Below are 16,674 nucleotides of genomic sequence, written 5' to 3'. Positions count from 1 at the left end.
GACATTAGAAGCTGATAGAGGATAGCATACGGAGTAGTTCTGTGGTACATGAAGAAAAAAACCACCATAATAAACAGTTATTCACTCCCGTATGCTCCAGCAGCTGACTCATAAAATAAGTCTCACCGGCAGGGCCTTGAGCACATTTGAAGGGATGAGCTGCAAGAACATTTTTATATGTCTACTACGGACTACGCTGTATGTATGAACAGAATCACATGCTGCCGGCCAGCGGCTGGCCAATTGCGGGTCGCCGTTGCTTGGCAGCCGGATTGCCGCCGGAGCTAAACCTTGTTGCAGCTTCAACAGCCTCAACGACTTCACCACTTCACCTCTTCCTCTTCTCCTCGCCCCCCCCCCCACATACTCTCTCAAACTCCCTCATCCTCTTCTCGTAAATTTGTATTATATCATATAAACTATTCTTAATACCCCTTTCACTACCATCACCACCACCACAGTCCTCCACTCTTTTTGCGTTGCTTCATCACATGGCCATCCGACAGCGGCTTTGAGGAACAGCATCGACCACGCTCGTTTCATTTTGCTTCAACAACACCTAGTCTTCCAGCCCTTGAAAATTGGCTCTGACTGAATGTGCTTTAGCTGTAATTAAGCTGGAAATTGTAATTTTAGTTTTCCATCTCGCGATCCGGGCATGCAGTACGTGCGCAGTATTAGCGGCTCTGTTTCCAAGACATGGAACTCCATCAATCCAGCTACCCTCAGCGGGGCCATCGATGTGATCGTGATCGAACAGGAGGATGGTGAGCTGATGCTATCCGATATCACCTGAAACCATTTGCTTCTACTAAAATTCTACTCTTCGCATCGTTTCCTAGGCACCCTCGCCTGTTCCCCGTTTCATGTTCGATTCGGTAAATTTTCGCTACTTCGCCCTTACGAGAAAAAAGTAGAATTTCGAGTAAATGGAGTCAAGCAAGATTATGCCATGAAGCTTGGGGAGGGAGGAGAAGCTTTTTTTGTTTTTGAGACTTCGGAAAATGTCCCCGAGTCTTTACAGACCTCGCCTTTAGTTTCCCCAGTCGCAAGCCCCAAGCGTGAACTAAGTGATAATGGCGCCCCTCTCCAAGAACCCGACTATCTGGACCTTGCCTTTGATAAACAAAATAATGCGGAAGCACATGACGGGGATCAGCACCCTCCTCCCTTAAATATCCCCGGGACTGAGAGAGCAAAGAGTGATATGGGTTTGTCTTTACCATTCAACCACCGCGCTTGCCTTCTTATGCTAAACACTTTGCCTTCTAGGGGTCACGACGCCACTTTCGAGGTCTTCAGAGAATGGAACTTCTCGTCCGGAGCGCACTGCACCGTGGCTAGCACCGGCCGCAACCCTAGACCGACCTAGATCCGAGGATTTGTCCACCGAACCGACTTCGAGGAGCCTTGGGTCACCAGTGGAATTTGGCGCCAAGAACGCTCTTGCACCCCCTTCGCCTCCGGATAGTAGGAGTCCTTTGTCAGAACGATCGCGTAGCCCTCCCAACATAAGCCCTGAAGAAGCCCTCTCGCGAGCAATGGCGCTGTCAAGGAAGCTATCTATATCTAACATTCCGTCACATGTAACAGAGACTGGTGATTTAATGTTGGACATGACAGGATATAAGAGCAGTGACGAGGATGCCCTGCGCGCTGAAGTGATCGCCCGAAAAATCCTTGCAGAGGAGCTCGAAGGCAATTATGATATCGGAGCATTGATTGGTGTTGACGAGCGAGGAAACTTATGGATCTATAGCAGCGAGGAGTCTAAGGAGGCAGCAAACCGCAGAGCGTCTATGCACCCTTCTAGGACGATGGACGACGCGGTTTCTGACCCTGGCTACCATAGCGAGAGTGAACAGAGTGGCAATGAAACTCAAGCGACTCAGAGACACCATCGTTCTCAGTCCGTTCTCCAAGGATATCCAACCCGACTCCAAACACTTGTCGATGGGGAGACGGTGGAACCAAGTCGCAATTACGCCAAGACCCTCAGACTAACAAGTGAACAACTGAAGGCGCTGAATCTGAAACCCGGCGCCAATGAAATGACTTTCAGTGTCAACAAGGCTACATGTCCTGCGGCGATGTACTTGTGGAATTATAAAGTCCCCATAGTGATATCTGATATCGATGGGACAATTACAAAGTATGGTGCTCCCGTTATTTTATATGCTTTCTATTTTTGGAGGTTCAGGCGAGGTTCTTACACAGTAATCTAGGTCTGATGCCCTTGGGCATGTGCTTAACATGATCGGCCGCGATTGGACTCATCTTGGGGTCGCCAAGCTGTACACTGATATAGTTAGCAATGGATACAACTTGATGTACCTGACTAGCAGATCTACTGGCCAAGCGGATACGACCCGAACATATCTCAGCGGCATTGTCCAGGAAGGCTATAAACTCCCCAAAGGCCCCGTTATAATGAGTCCCGATAGAACAATAGCCGCTCTACGGCGTGAGATATACCTACGAAAGCCGGAAGTGTTTAAAATGGCTTGCCTACGCGATATCCTGAATTTGTTCCAGGGACGGAAAAACCCCTTCTACGCCGGTTTCGGAAATCGACTCACTGACGCTCTCAGTTATCGATCAGTGAATATCCCTTCGTCGAGGATATTTACAATCAACTCCAACGCGGAAGTTTCACTGGACCTGCTGAGCTTGAATAAGTATAAGAGCAGCTACGTGACCATGCGTGAACTTGTGGACCATTTCTTCCCACCTGTCAGTATGCTTGTGCAAGAAGGCGGGGAAGATTTCACTGATTTCACCTACTGGCGGGAAGTGCCTAGGGACCTGGAGAATTTCTCTGCCACGGATACCAGTGTCAGTGGTGGTGAAGACGAGGAAGTGGATGAGGGTAGTGAAGAGGGGGACGGTGAAAGTGAAGTGTACGACATTGAATATATGGGCGTTAGCTACATCTCGATGGATCACCAACATCCTGGAGATGGCGGGGAAGATTTGGCAGATTCGATGTTGGAGGGATTTGCGTCTGAAGATCAGGCTGAGGCGTCAGATTTGGAGAATGAAGATGGCGGCTCCGACGTTGAAAACAAGGATCACTTCGAACTGAATTCGGACGAGGACGAGGACGCTGACGAGGATGGGGATCCGGACACGGGAGGGGGAGTTAGGCTTGCTAATTTATCAATTAGTGGTGGGAGACGGCACGCGGAGGTGTTACATGCATGATGGGGTATGGGTATCGTCTATGAAAACAAGGCGGAAAAAGTACTACCAGATGCACATTTCCTGATTTGTTCAGCTAGGAGTTTATCATCATCGTGGAGAAATTTTTTTTTTTTCTAACTGATGCACCGTGCGCATTTTGAATTAGCTGAATTAGCGGGAGTTTTTTCTTCGATTTGATTTTGCTTGTTCGCATTGCTTTTTTGCCATGTATTTCCGCAGTCTTGAGCTTTTTATACCAGCATGTACACAGTACCAACCTTCTAGATACAGGCCCAAATTTGGCGCTCCGAAAAGACCAGAGCATTCTCTGCTAAAGCAAGCTGCTGCTGACTGACTCTTCTTGTCCAGTGTTTGGTATCTCTTTTGGCGATTTAAATAGTTTGTTAAGGCAGCTCCTGATGACACTAGCCTAATGTAGTTAGGCTAGTTATAATTCGTGCTTACTTAATCCATTCTCAAGCTCACCAACTTCCGCTGCCAGAGAGCTTCTCTTCTGTATATCAATGGAATTTCCTGTATCTGGCGCCCCAGCTCCTGCGCAATTGCTTGAATTGAAGGACTACATTACTCTACGGGCGCCATACAACCAAAAGCATATGTACCACGATCACCCTCCAATCTCCACCTCCTAACCATCCGCGCGGGGGCCTACCTCCCCCCGAAACAGCGGCCAACACTCACGACATCAAACGAGCTGCGCAATTGCGCCTGAGCCCAATAATTATATCATATCATGACCTCGCCACGGCCAAACCCAGGCGCATCTGCCTCATCTACACAGCCCCTCACTCCGCCCGCCGATGCGCCCTCTGCCGCGAACAATCCCTCCCAAGCAAACAACCTACCGCCGACCGCCGCCGCCGCCAACACCTCCACCTCTACCCCAACGAACCCAGCCAACCCAACCCTCCTCCCAGCAACCTCGCTACAAGACACAGGCAAATCCCGCCGCCCGCGCGATGCCCGCCTCATTCACATGCTCCTCGCCTCCCTCGGCGTAACCGCCTACCAAGAACGCGTCCCTCTCCAACTTCTCGACTTCGCTTACCGATACACATCCAGCACGCTGCAGGATGCTGTCTACCTCGCTACGGAGGGATATCCGGGGGAGTCTGGCGGCGGCGGTGGTACGTCTAAAGGGGGCGGGGATGGAAAGGTGCCTGGCGGAGGAGGAGGAGCAGGGTCCCAGCAGCCTGGAAATTTAGATCTGAGCTCCGTCAGCCTGGGAGCACTACGGATGAGCATTGCGTCGCGTCTGCATTATCAGTTTCAGCGCGGTTTGCCGAAGGAGTTTCTCATGGATGTTGCGGCGGAGAGGAATCGGATGATGCTGCCTGGTGTTATGCGCGGGGTTGACGGTGGGGCGGCGGCTAGTGCGGCGGCAGCGTCGGCTGGCGGTGTTATGATGGGTGGGATGAGGTTGCCGCCTGAGCGGTTTTGTTTGACGGGGGTTGGGTGGGGGTTGAAGGAGGAGTGGGAGAGCGAAGGGGATGATGAGGACGGGGAGAAGGGGATGGAGATGGATGTTGATGGCAATGATAATAATGGGCAGCAGGTTGCTGGGTCGGGCCAGGGGTCGTTTGCGAAGGAGGGAGGAGGAGATGGGGAGGATGATGATGATGGGGATGGGGATGGGACGATGGAGGACATATTTGGTGATGACAGGTTAGATGGGGAGGGGCGAGATGAAGATAAGACCATGACGGATGTTTGATACCCCCAGCTTTACTGAAACATCAGTGGCTGATGGGTTTGGGGTTTGATATATTTTACCAGGTTTTGCTCGCTTGCCTCATCTCCGTCTCTGCTTGCTATGGTTTTGCGCGTTGCTCTGTTTTCATCTTTTTCTTTCCATGATCATGCGCGTATTTGTTTGTCACTGTTTGGGATGGGCGTTTGATTTTCAGTTGCTCCACACGCAAGCTGTCATCCGGATGGGCGTCTCGGTACGGGCGAGAAACAAAATGAGCTGGAGAATATATTATTTAGGGCCGGAACGTCCTGTTCTGTTTAGCGGAGATCTAAACGCCATTTATACCAAGCTGTATTTATACAAAGAGGTTTTCAAAGCAGAGATGGGGAGAAAATGGAGAAAAAGAAGCTACTCTCCCACTTATCCCAACATTCCTCAAAGAAAAGAAAAGCCAAAAAGAAAGGAAAGAGGAATCGAATCAAAACAAAGCTCTCCCACCAACGCCAAATAATGCACCCATAAAGATAAGCGGCGTGGCCCCGAAAAGCGAAGAAGAAAAAAAAATCCGAAAATATTTATACGTACACACAGGCATAAATATGAATATAACCCCCACCCTAACCTAGCCACCCTTTCTTCACCCTCTCTGCCTCCGCTTTTCTCCGTCTCTCCTCATCCTCCCTCATCATCTGTATGACCTCTCGCCGCCTCTCTGCCGTCTTCTGTTCTTCCAGCTCCCGAGCCCGCCTCCGCTCCTCGCGGCCGGCAAACCACTCTTCGCGTGCGCGGTCCTCTTCTTCGGGTTTCGCGTGCTTGACCATGCACGCGTTCATGGCCAGGCGTTCCTTGCGACATACCCATGTTGCGGTTATGGTGCGGTTTATGGCGCAGGCCGCGAATTCTGGTGGGTAGGGGTTTGGTTAGAACCGATTGTTTGAGTGTATGTGGCCGGGGGGGGAGGGGGGGGGAGTAAAGTGTGGTGGCTGAAGCAAGGGTGAAGTAGTGGGGTGTGGTGGAATACGCATGCCATTGATGAGGTTAAGGGCGCAAGAAAGAGAATTGTGCATGCAAAAAGACGTAGTGAGAATGTAGAAATAAACATATCCGATAGTCTGCGAATGTGCAATTGAAATGTAGGAGCAATTTTGAGATATGAAATATCTGGTTCTCTTTTTTTCGTTCGCAGAAATTACGACCTCACCTTTTATTTCCGGCGCGCAATACCCTCTCACCCGTTTGTAATATATATCTCTCACTTGAGCTTCCTGTGTAGCAGATAATGGCAACGGATTCCGCAGGTTTAGGTCTGGAGGTGGTGCTGTGGAGGCGGGGGACGGCGGAGTTGCGGATGTGGCTGCGGAGGTCGTCTGGCTTGCGGCCATTGTAGGACAGGGGGTCCGGGTCAGGGCGGACAAATGAGCAGTAATTTGAGTTTCCAGATGTTCTCAATGCATCTAGGGTAGCTTTCATTCAGAAACACAGTGTAATTGGGTGTTGGGCGGCGCTGTTATGGGGTTCTTCTGTGGGTGAGTATTGCGCCTGGTTGCTACGTGGAGGTTGCGTTGGTTGAGTTTGGGATTTGCGGGCGGCGGGAAACTTCGAACCTTTTTTCTGCTCCGAGACTAAAACTGGCAAAAGCTCACCAACACGCAAAGAAACCGACCATCCTCAACCCAGCATACTGACACGACAGCCTCCAATAATACTGCAGGGAGCATATTTGCACAGCATCTCTTGTTCTTTCAGCCTCTCCCTCTCCATAGCTTTTAAACGTATTTTATTGTTTGCTAGGGCTACAGCAGTAGCATCGCCGTCGCCGTTTGTCTAATCGCTCCTGGGAGCGCAACACCCTCCTCCCAGCTCTGACCAAGAAAAATATACCACCGCCGCAAGCATGTCTTCCATGCGAAATGCCGTTCAACGGCGGCCGCATCGTGAGCGGGCTCAGATCAGCAGCCGCGAGAAATGGGGTATCCTCGAGAAACACAAGGTGAGAATTTCATCCTTGTCAAAGCATCGTCCTAGGAAACAAATACGACGTGAACACAGCCTTCTATATATGCCTGTCATGCCTATTTGCCGAATAATTAAAAGACTCTAACGAGGTACCCTCCTACAGGACTATTCTCTCCGCGCCCGCGACTACAATGTCAAGAAGGCCAAACTACAACGACTGCGCGAGAAGGCGCGGGATCGTAACCCGGACGAGTTCGCCTTTGGCATGATGTCAGAAAAATCGAATAAACAAGGTCGCCATGGTGCCCGGGGTTCGGAAACTTCAACGCTCAGTCATGAGGCGATTAAGCTACTTAAGACGCAGGATGCAGGATATCTACGGGTTGTCGGGGAGAAAGTGAGGAGGCAGCTGGAAGGGGTGGAGCAGGAGGTCAGATTACAGGATGGGATGAATGGGGTACTTCAGGGGGACACTGGGAGGAAGATTGTATTCGCAGATTCATTAGAGGAACAGAGACGGCTATGGATTGAGAGGGGGGAGATGGAGGACGAAAACGGCGATAGTGACGAGGGACGGTCCGAAAAAGGGGAGGCTTCGTTTGGGGAGAAACAAAAACAGGCGCAGAAGTCCAAGAAGCAGATTGAAGCCGAGGAATGGGCTAGAAGGGAGATGTTGGCTGCAAGGAGATTGAAAAAGAGAGCGACAGAGGTACGAAGGAAGAAGGTCGAGGCACTGCGGGTACAGCATAAAGAGCTCGTTGCAGCTGAGCAGGAACTGGATCGGCAACGGGCGAAGATGGAGAATTCGGTTGGCGGAGTTAATAAGTATGGGATCAAATGGAAGATTAGGGAACGGAAGAAATGAGGTGGGATTTTTGTATCTTTTTTTTTTTTTTTTTTTTTTTTTTTTTTTCGGTTGTTTAATCATTCCTTTAATTTCCCTTCCCCTCTTTGCTTCTGTTTCTGTTTGATTATGGCGGGAAGATATCTTACTGAATTGGTTATAGACAAAAGATTCATGTTAGGGTTTACGGCAGGCGCAGATATTGAAATAGTATGACATAACTATGCACTGGCAGGCGACCAAACTAGGCGTCGATAAATATGAAACGGGTAGGGAATCATCATCCTGAAATTACATACCTTCAAATATATTTACAAAGTCCCCCGACTTCCTGCACCACTCAACTCAAAGTCTACTCGGCATCCTAACAGCCCCATCCAACCTAAACACGCTCCCATTAACCATCCCATTCCTCACACATCCCAACACAAACTCCGCAAACTCCTCCGGCCTCCCCATCCGCATAGGATACTCAATCATCCCACTATTAGCCCCACTCTTTTCCGCAATTCCCGGCCTCTTCTTCTCGCCTCCAGCACCACCAGACGGACTCTTCCTCGGTTTCACTGTCATCCCCGTCTGGAACACCCCCGGCGCAACTCCGACAACCCTAATCCCCGCAGACCTCCCCACCTCTCTCGCCAGCGGCAGCACAAGCCCAGCCACAGCGCCCTTACTCGCCGAATATGCCAACTGCCCAACCTGCCCCTCATACGCCGCCACGCTGGACACAACCACAACCACGCCCCGCTCCCCATCATCCCCCTGGGCCTCCACAACCGCCATATGCGGCAGCGCCAGTCGTATCAGATCCACCGTGCCGCGCAGGTTGATAGCAATGACCCTATCGAAGGCCTCAATGGACATCGTCTTTACACTGCCGCTGCTCGGATCCTGCCGGGGCAGCGCGCGCTCGCCGTACCCGATGCCTGCGCAGCAGATGACGCCTCCCAGGGGTGCGTGGGTGGATGTGGAGATCCAGGAGACTGTGGCATCAATGGCATGCTGGAGACTTTCGGTTTTGGAGACATCTGTGCGTGTATAGAGGGTGCGGGATGGGGTTGCGAGGAAGGGGGAGATCTCGGAGGGGGGTGGGTTGAGGTCTAGGAGCGAGACGTTGGCGCCCTGGGTGAGGAGGGCGACGGCGGTTGCGAGACCGAGGCCGGAGGACCTGTGGGTTTAATTAATGGTGTTAGCTTTGGATTTTTTTTTATTTTCAATTTTTGGATGGAGGAATGGAGTTGCATGGGGAGATAATTTTAGCGGAGCTGCAAATATGACAATTTTTGCGGGTATTTCAAAACGTACCCGCCTGATATAATGAATGTGCGGCCTTCGGGCTTCATATTTTATAATAATATCGGGTTCTTGTTTTCCTTTTCTCTTTTCTTTGAAGAGTATGTACGTAGTAGATACACAATATATCGAACGCGAATTCGGCGGGCGCAGATAAATAAATAGCTTGAGGCTTTGTGGGGGGAACGGAATTGGTTTCGGGACTCCGCAATCTGGGTTAACTAACAGATCGAGATCGAGATAGAAGAAATTTGGCAAGGGAGAGAGATTGAAACGGAGAGTGGAAGTCAGAACGGCAGAGCAATAAAATAAAAGGTAACTATCGCTCTTGCGCGCACAGGAAGGCTGTAACTAGAGACAGGGCTGGAGTTGTTGAAGATTGGGATTATTTGGACCTCGGCATTTTCAGCCGTTACCGTTCGGCTCCTTGGCTTCGGCATGCTGCGCCGTGCCCTATATACGGAGTACTCCGTAGACAGGCTACCAACAGTTAGGATGTACTCCGTACTCCGTAGTCTGTGCAGACTTAGGCTCTATACGGGATATTATCTCATATCAATATCAAAAGTGTCAAAAGTAAAATGCCTACTGGTCAGTCACTTTTCTGAACAATATGAATAGTTAACGTTACCATTCTTGGCAATAGTTAATTATCTATAAAACCAATGGCTCACAATATAAATCAATTCATCGCTGTTACCTCCCATGTTTTTCATCCCACTAGCTTTTATATTTTCTCGTTTCCTGGTACCTCCTTTTTAAATATCATTTTTCCCTTGCCACCCATCTAGTCACGACCCGAGAAGAAGAAAAGAAGATAGTTCATAATAAATAAAAGAAATGCTAGAGAGAGCAAAGAGAAAATAAAAGAGCCACCCGGAAAGTAAAAACGAGATATGCCGAAAAGCTAATAGCCACATTATCACATATGCCCAGGCATCAAGTCAAAAAAGGACTTGCGTTTCTCATTTCTTAGCACGATTCATGTGGTCAATGCGAATGCTGACAGCGCGACGATGGGCATCCAACCCTTCCACTGACGCCAGTTGCATAACCGCCCCGCCCACATTGCGTAATCCCTCAGCTGTGAGATTGGAGCTGGTGATGTGTTTGACGAATGAGGCGAGGTTGACGCCAGAGTATTGCTTGGCATATCCGTAGGTTGCTAAAGAGACGGAAAAATGTGGTTAGCTTACGCATAGGTGAGGTGGGAGAAGATGGGAGAAGGGAGATGCGTGGCAATAGTGATGATGATGATAAAAGAAAGAATAATTTTATATAGGAAAACTCACGAAGAGAGTGGTTGACACCAGCCGAATAATCTCCAACGCTCTCTGGTGTCCACTCGCCGATGAAGACACTGCCCGCATTTTGGACAAGGGGAACAACATCCGCTGCATCCTTCAGTTGTAAGATAAGATGTTCGGGCGCATACCGATTGCTCAATGCAAGAGCTTCCTCGACATCCTTGACGACAAAGGTGACGGAGTGATCAATGGCACCGCGTACAATGTCTACGCGTGGCAGAGCCATAGCTTGCGCGTGCAACTCATCCTCGATCGCTTTCAGATGGCTGTCATCAAGGTCAACAGCGATTAAGATAACTTGGGAGTCGACACCGTGCTCTGCCTGGCTAAGGAGATCGGAGGCGACAAAGGCCGGGTTAGCATCCTTGTCAGCGACGACGAGAACTTCACTGGGGCCTGCTGGCATGTCAATGCTGACACCGGCTGAGGTGTCGTTTGAAACCAACATCTTCGCGGCGGTTACGAATTGGTTGCCCGGGCCTAGGATCTTGTCGACCTTGCTGACGCTCTCGGTTCCGTACGCCATGGCCGCGACTGCCTGCGCGCCACCGGCAAGCACAATGCTTTCTGCCCCGACTTTGTGCGCGATGTATACAATTTCTGGCGAGATGCTACCGTCGGCTCGTGGTGGGGAGGCTAGAACGATCTTCTTGCATCCGGCTACCATGGCGGGAACACCAAGCATCATTGCGGTGGATGGGAGAACTGCCGTTCCACCGGGGACATACAGGCCAACTCTCTCGATTGGACGAGAGAATCGTGAACAAATGACACCAGGCATTGTCTCGACATGTAATGGCTTGTCATCCATTTGCGCAGCGTGGAACTTGCGGATGTTCTCAAAGCTCACATCAATCGCCTTGGCAGTCTCTGGGCTAATCTGCATCAGCTCCTCTGGGAATGGCGCTTTCAGGACGGGAGAGGTGAGCGAGGTAGCTTTTTCAAATTTGTGAGTATATTTCAAGACTGCTGCGTCCCCGTTCTTCTGAATGTCCTCAATGATTGGTTTAACTAGAGCCACGATAGCGTCATTTGATTTTTGCGACGGGCGTTGCAAAGCGTCCTCTATAGTCTCTTGGGTGGCAGTTGCAGTCACAATGCGCTGCATCTCAATCTTGCGAGTAGGATCGCCCATAGCTTTATCACCATCTGTGGCACGTTCAACGGTTTTCTTTTGCTCTTCCTTTGCCGATGAAAGGCCAACTTTTTCAGCCCAGCCTTGTTTGGCATCGCCTCGTCTGCGTTTCACCTTCAGGTTTTTCAGATCAAGATTTCTCTCGATATCTTCCAGGGTCACGCCAGCAGCGACACACTTGGTCAAAGCAAAATACAATAGGTCAGCTGCTTCAAATGCTACCTCCTCCTTTGAAGTAGCATTGCACAGCTCCTCAGCCTCCTCCATGATCTTCGCCTGAACGAGCTTCGGATCATTAAAGAGTCTAGCAGTGTAAGAACCAGACGGTGCATCCTCCTTACGAGCTTGTAGGGTCTTCTGAAGACGAGACAGCCCTCTGTACTGGCCGAAGCAGCTGGCTGTTCCCAAATGACAGAATCCTAAATGAAGAGAATATGTTAGTACGACGGAGTACTAGCCAAAATAATGCCAAAATCATAAACCAAAATCATAAAAAAATACCTTTCCCTTTCTGCTTTACAACAAAGAGTAAGCAGTCACTATCACAGTCGAAATCAATTCTGACCAATTCTTGTGTATCCCCACTCGATTGACCCTTGTACCAGAGGCCGCGTTTCCTGCTCTGGTACACACCAGTGCCCGTCTTCAACGCCTCGGAAATACTATTTTCACTGCTGTAAACCAGGCCTAATGCAATTCCCCTCTCATCCGTCACTACTGTAGTATAGAGACCTGTAGTAGCGTCTGGGGTGGCCCTTGCAACCAGAAGCTTTGCGAGAGAAGATGCGTCATCCTTATCAAGGGATATGGCTGTTGATGGAACAATATTGACAGCATTTTCCGCCTGACTCGAAATCAAAGTCGCCTGTATAGCCGCCGCGCCGCCGTCATACGACCGGTAAACTTCCTTGACAATGCCTTTATCACCCAGTTCTGACACGAGGGCATCTATGGCCGGAGAAAGTGCGCAATGGACACCGATATTCCTCCGTTCAACACTCTCCGCAACCCAGCTCTGCAGCTCCGTAACCTCCTTCGCAGATGAGAGATAAACGATTAGCCTCGACGAGGGGACCGCCTGTTCCGTTGATAAGGTGTCCAATTGGGCTGGCGTAACCAAGGCTTTTGACGCGCCTGCGTTGAGGATGTCAACTACGTCCCCGGCAGATTCGATGGCAGTTGCATCAATGTAGATATCCAGAAGAGAAGAGGAACGTCCAATAAATGCAATAGCACGATCCAGACTACATGCTTTGAGGAGAACTCGACCGAAATAGGAGATCTGTGTCAGAGTGAGACCTGTTGCGGAGGCGGGGGATGAGAGGGATGATAGGGTTTGCGAATCGATCGACACGAGGAACGGGATCCCCATGGTGCGCTGAATTTTCCTGGTCGAATGTTTGCCTCGTTGGGCGCACACGGCGGAGGAAATCTCTGGAGCGATTGGATGGAGCTATGAGGGCAGCGATATGGGACTTGACAGGGAGGTTGATGGTGAGGCGGGGGTGGGAGGTGGGAGGTGGGAGGTGGGAGGTGGGATGTGGGATGTGGGATGTGTGTCATACAACAAGATTTGGTGGAGGGGTTGCAAACTATTTAAATAAAGCTCCGCCGCTTTTCGGAGTCGAACACAGCCACCAAGTTAATTATTTACTAACTTGCTAAAAAACTCGGAGATACGTAGATATATTCATTGCACCTTAACCTTTAGTTTCTTATACGCTACGTATGACCACCTGTTGAATAATACAACAGAGCTGCCTGAGTAATCTGGTAATGTATAGTACCTACCTCTCTGGCGCTCTGTATTCACCGTCTTTTATAGAGCGCAATACATACATATAATAGTAGTAGCTGTCCTACGTTTCACAGATACCTGTTCAAAGTGCAGAAGGTCCGTGGAAAGCAGGCAAACTGCTGCAACGACACTGGTAAGTCTTCAGACAATGGGTTCTTCTATCAACGTTTGCTAATCAATTTCGCAGGATGTTGGCTAAATCCCTGGTATTCGCGCGGAGTACGGAGTATCAAGTAGATCGAAGCAAGATCAGTTTCCACAGCTTGACCTAGTACTTTTATATCAAACTTTCTGGAGTTGTTCAAATCCTTCGAGCCACGTTTGAGGCTTCCAAATTTGCAATTATTGCCGGCTTGACGGTTTACTGGTTGGTTCCCTTGAAGCAGTTGGCAATGCGGAAAAAGAATCCTGCGGCACGAATCCTACGATGTACGATGGACGGAGTACGGAGGTTGAGCTGAACAGCTGCCGGTATATTGGCAAGCAACTTTTACCGGATTGGAGTGAATAATACTTCAGCTCCAGGGTTTGCCGTACAAGTAGCGACTAGGAGATTTTTTGGATGCGCCTCCGAGTCCAAAACGTGGCCGGCATGTAGCAATTGTATCCGACTTGTTTTCCGACACATGTGGGAGAACACAGGCCGCTCCGACATTCCTGCCGGGCGGCTTCCTGGAACCCGAACGCGAATTATTGTCGCCGCAAAAACTAATGCGTTGGGCTTTGGCCCCCGGTCTCCTTTTTCCGACCATCAGCTTTGTTAAGCTAGCGTGATTGATAAGCTAACATGACAGAAGCTCCTCTCATGGATGGCGGTGACTATTTCCTATTGTAGGTTGTGCTTCCCGAGTAGCTGGTTTCATAGATGTATTTAAGAAACCTGCCAACCCCGGCCGTTTATGATATGTTGTCAAGAGCAGCAAAAGCAGTTTACTTGGTCGATCCATCGGACATCATCATACCAGACTGAACTTCTCAAAATTGACGTACTTGAAAAATTACTTAGCTTTCATCTCCCGCTCAAAATAAGCAATGACGATCAAGCCCATCATTGTTTGGCTGACTCGTAAGTCAAGCTCCAAGTTGTCCTTGATCAGGTATAAATGCCATTGTGTGTAGACTGACAGCTGACTTGGCTATTAAAAAAGCCTCGGGTCCAAATCCGTGGAAGGTGAGTATCCAACCCTGCAATTAATCATCGCAAGAATCATGATGTTTCAGGGCTAACGAAATCTCTATGGAAAGGTGGTCACGATTCTTCATGAGCTTGAGGTCCCTTATGTCATTAATTCATTCAAGTTCGACGATGTCAAGAGGCCGCCCTTCATCAATGTTAATCCTAACGGTCGAGTTCCGGGTAAGAAGAGCCAGATACAAGCCCGCTCGTTCTTCTTTCTTGCTAGAAGCTGAGTTGGAAACAGCTATCGAGGATCCAAATACCAGTCTGACTCTCTGGGAGTCCGGCGCTATTGTGCATTACCTAGAGGAGGTATACGATAAAGAGAAGAAACTGACATACGACAGTCTGCATAAGAGGCATCTGCTAAATCAGTGGCTTCATTTCCAAGTCAGTGGTCAGGGCCCGTACTATGGGCAAGCTGGATGGTATGCTTCCCAAGCAATTTTCCCGTCCCACCATGAATATTCACTAAGGGCTTCTTCTTGGTCTGCAGGTTCACTGTCCTTCACCATGAGAAAATCCCCTCAGTCATCGAGCGTTATCAGAATCAAGTTCGCCGAGTTTTGGAAGTTCTGAACGGTGTCCTTGAAGGCAAGCAGTGGCTTGTCGGTGACAAGTGCACCTATGCTGACTTGTCCTTTATGCCTTGGAACAACCGCCTTGACTTGCTGCTCGAAAGCCCTGACCCCCTTGCCCCGTATCCGAATGTACAGGCATGGCAACGCCGTATGGAGGCTCGTGACTCGTGGAAGAAGGCTATGGAGGTCAGGGAAAAATATATGAATGAGCAGGGCTTGCAGGCAAACGGAATGCCTTTGGGTATAGATAATGCCCAGCAGTATGAGGAGCTTATTGCGCAGAACCATGCAGCGGCGGAGGCTGCGAAGGTAAAGGCTGCAAAGGCTTAGGGGCTAAGTTTTCTTGCTTTAATTACTGACGAAGGATGTCTCTTTCCTTACCTCTATATACATACATTTTAGTCCACCTATACGTCATGGTGCACACGATGAATAATCTTTTGTTCAAGGTGTATGTAGCGAGTGCATTTGTTGATTCCTATGGAGCGTATATGACCCCTCTTTTGGCAATACCTAGAAATGAGTGAGATAGGCTTCCTATCGTCCATCCATCCAATTCATATCCTGACGATACTTGTTCATACCCACTACCTAGTACCTACCCAATGAAAAAAAGCTTGAAGTAGGGCGAAAATAAATATCTCCACCACTTACATATCGCACTCTCGTTCCCGTTGCATACTCGTGTGTCCAAATCTTTCTATACTTCGTTGTTCGATTTGAATAATCATGGATGAACGAGTATATTCCCGTAATGTACTGTAATCCCTGCGCAACCCTTATTAATATTTGTAATTATGCAGTGAGTTATCCCACAGCCTGGGGGGAATACGGGATTAGGCGCCGGCCCAGAAAATCATATAGTTCGGCATGCCGAAACTTGAATCAGCCAAAAATCGGCGCCTAGTTCAACTCTTAACACCCTACTAGATATACATATTTAGCGTTTTATTTTAGTAGAAAGTTTTCTAATAGGTATTATAGCCGCTAAATTGCAGTAACTGATTGTGAAAGAGTACTAAATCTCTTTCCTATACTAAAGTACTCTTCAGTGAGTAGCTCAGTACTCACGTAGTAAATATCCCGCGTCGTAGTGCACTGGCCCCGAAATTGCAAATAGGGCTCCTCCTCCTAGCTATAGTAGTGAAGTATTTTCAAAAATACACGGAGTTAAATTGTCGGAATGGGTGTCACGGATGAATATGTTGGAGACATATGAATCTTATGTGTATCAAGATCTGCTTGTTATATTATCTGTACACTATCTCATATATCTATTTCATACAAAAGATAGAGCTATTTATAGTAAAATATATGTGCGAGCCAAGAGAGCTAGCATAAGTGAGTATTAGATGAGTGTTATAGTAAGCTGATGATGATGAGAAATATTGTAGTAATATGATGTTAGTGATATTCAGTAGTATATAACCTCTTTTTTCTGACACACTCTCTTCAGCAAATGTAACATGTAAATGAAAGTGTAAATGAAAGTGTAAATGAAGCTGCAATAAAAAGAGTGTAGATGAATCTATAGAGATTATATTAAGATAGACTATTTATTCTGCTTGCATCTCAATAATATCTGATATATCAACTAGGCCTAGTATCTTGATGAATTCTGTATGTTTCTGGCATGGCAGAGCCTTAGTGAGGTCATCCACTGGCATCTGAGCTGTAGACACT

General features: G+C 48.7%; 7 protein-coding genes across 9 annotated transcripts; 4 read left to right on the top strand and 3 right to left on the bottom strand.

Moving 5' to 3' along the window:
- Positions 1-658: 658 nt before the first annotated feature.
- Positions 659-3,204, top strand: BDBG_06468 (nuclear elongation and deformation protein 1; the record flags this gene model as incomplete). Its single annotated transcript, XM_002623574.2, has 4 exons — positions 659-767; positions 843-1,211; positions 1,273-2,152; positions 2,226-3,204. The coding sequence occupies 4 exons, from the start codon at positions 659-661 to the stop codon at positions 3,202-3,204; spliced, it is 2,337 nt and encodes a 778-aa protein (XP_002623620.1).
- Positions 3,205-3,937: 733 nt separating this feature from the next.
- On the top strand, positions 3,938-4,918 carry BDBG_06467 (transcription initiation factor TFIID subunit 9B; the record flags this gene model as incomplete). Its single annotated transcript, XM_002623573.1, has 1 exon — positions 3,938-4,918. One exon carries the CDS (start codon positions 3,938-3,940, stop codon positions 4,916-4,918), a length of 981 nt encoding a protein of 326 aa, XP_002623619.1.
- A 596-nt stretch (positions 4,919-5,514) lies between these two features.
- BDBG_06466 (uncharacterized protein) lies at positions 5,515-6,279 on the bottom strand (the record flags this gene model as incomplete). The annotated part of the gene is made up of 2 exons (XM_002623572.1): positions 5,515-5,798; positions 6,099-6,279. 2 exons carry the CDS (start codon positions 6,277-6,279, stop codon positions 5,515-5,517), a joined length of 465 nt encoding a protein of 154 aa, XP_002623618.1.
- A 192-nt stretch (positions 6,280-6,471) lies between these two features.
- Positions 6,472-9,570, top strand: BDBG_06465. 2 transcript variants are annotated; one of them, XM_031722618.1, is made up of 3 exons: positions 6,472-6,887; positions 7,017-7,719; positions 7,861-9,570. In XM_031722618.1, exons 1-2 carry the CDS (start codon positions 6,792-6,794, stop codon positions 7,716-7,718), a joined length of 798 nt encoding a protein of 265 aa, XP_031579443.1. In that variant the 5' UTR covers positions 6,472-6,791; the 3' UTR covers position 7,719; positions 7,861-9,570. The 2 variants fall into 2 exon arrangements, with proteins under 2 accessions (XP_031579443.1, XP_002623617.1); XM_002623571.2 differs by having other exon boundaries at positions 6,519-6,887; positions 7,017-9,367.
- On the bottom strand, positions 7,819-9,440 carry BDBG_06464 (amyloid beta-peptide binding protein). Its single transcript, XM_002623570.2, has 2 exons — positions 9,006-9,440; positions 7,819-8,868 (listed from the first exon to the last, which is right to left on the bottom strand). The coding sequence occupies exons 1-2, from the start codon at positions 9,041-9,043 to the stop codon at positions 8,043-8,045; spliced, it is 864 nt and encodes a 287-aa protein (XP_002623616.1). The 5' UTR covers positions 9,044-9,440; the 3' UTR covers positions 7,819-8,042.
- Positions 9,571-9,579: 9 nt separating the features above from the next.
- BDBG_06463 (histidine biosynthesis trifunctional protein) lies at positions 9,580-12,966 on the bottom strand. The gene is made up of 3 exons (XM_002623569.2): positions 11,937-12,966; positions 10,286-11,854; positions 9,580-10,158 (listed from the first exon to the last, which is right to left on the bottom strand). Exons 1-3 carry the CDS (start codon positions 12,805-12,807, stop codon positions 9,959-9,961), a joined length of 2,640 nt encoding a protein of 879 aa, XP_002623615.1. The 5' UTR covers positions 12,808-12,966; the 3' UTR covers positions 9,580-9,958.
- Positions 12,967-13,080: 114 nt separating this feature from the next.
- BDBG_06462 lies at positions 13,081-15,678 on the top strand. 2 transcript variants are annotated; one of them, XM_031722617.1, is made up of 7 exons: positions 13,081-13,366; positions 13,421-14,064; positions 14,154-14,299; positions 14,382-14,404; positions 14,479-14,590; positions 14,655-14,838; positions 14,907-15,659. In XM_031722617.1, the coding sequence occupies exons 3-7, from the start codon at positions 14,266-14,268 to the stop codon at positions 15,319-15,321; spliced, it is 768 nt and encodes a 255-aa protein (XP_031579442.1). In that variant the 5' UTR covers positions 13,081-13,366; positions 13,421-14,064; positions 14,154-14,265; the 3' UTR covers positions 15,322-15,659. The 2 variants fall into 2 exon arrangements, with proteins under 2 accessions (XP_031579442.1, XP_031579441.1); XM_031722616.1 differs by having other exon boundaries at positions 13,421-14,299; positions 14,907-15,678.
- The last annotated feature ends 996 nt before the right edge of the window (positions 15,679-16,674 follow it).

The sequence above is a fragment of the Blastomyces gilchristii genome, assembly GCF_000003855.2.
Source record: "Blastomyces gilchristii SLH14081 genomic scaffold supercont1.13, whole genome shotgun sequence".
NCBI lineage: Eukaryota > Fungi > Ascomycota > Eurotiomycetes > Onygenales > Ajellomycetaceae > Blastomyces > Blastomyces gilchristii.
This window is presented reverse-complemented; position numbering and strand designations above follow the sequence as displayed.

Coding starts and splice junctions, on each gene's coding strand:
- BDBG_06465 (XM_031722618.1), top strand. CDS start 6,792: ATGTCTTCCATGCGAAATGCCGTTCAACGGCGGCCGCATCGTGAGCGG. Junction 6,888..7,016: donor GTATCCTCGAGAAACACAAG/GTGAGAATTTCA, acceptor ACCCTCCTACAG/GACTATTCTCTCCGCGCCCG.
- BDBG_06464 (XM_002623570.2), bottom strand. CDS start 9,043: ATGAAGCCCGAAGGCCGCACATTCATTATATCAGGCGG. Junction 8,869..9,005: donor ACATTCATTATATCAGGCGG/GTACGTTTTGAA, acceptor TTAAACCCACAG/GTCCTCCGGCCTCGGTCTCG.
- BDBG_06463 (XM_002623569.2), bottom strand. CDS start 12,807: ATGGGGATCCCGTTCCTCGTGTCGATCGATTCGCAAACCCTATCATCC. Junction 11,855..11,936: donor TGTAAAGCAGAAAGGGAAAG/GTATTTTTTTAT, acceptor CTCTTCATTTAG/GATTCTGTCATTTGGGAACA. Junction 10,159..10,285: donor TGGTGTCAACCACTCTCTTC/GTGAGTTTTCCT, acceptor CCGTCTCTTTAG/CAACCTACGGATATGCCAAG.
- BDBG_06462 (XM_031722616.1), top strand. CDS start 14,266: ATGACGATCAAGCCCATCATTGTTTGGCTGACTC. Junction 14,591..14,654: donor TCCTAACGGTCGAGTTCCGG/GTAAGAAGAGCC, acceptor AGTTGGAAACAG/CTATCGAGGATCCAAATACC. Junction 14,839..14,906: donor TACTATGGGCAAGCTGGATG/GTATGCTTCCCA, acceptor CTTGGTCTGCAG/GTTCACTGTCCTTCACCATG.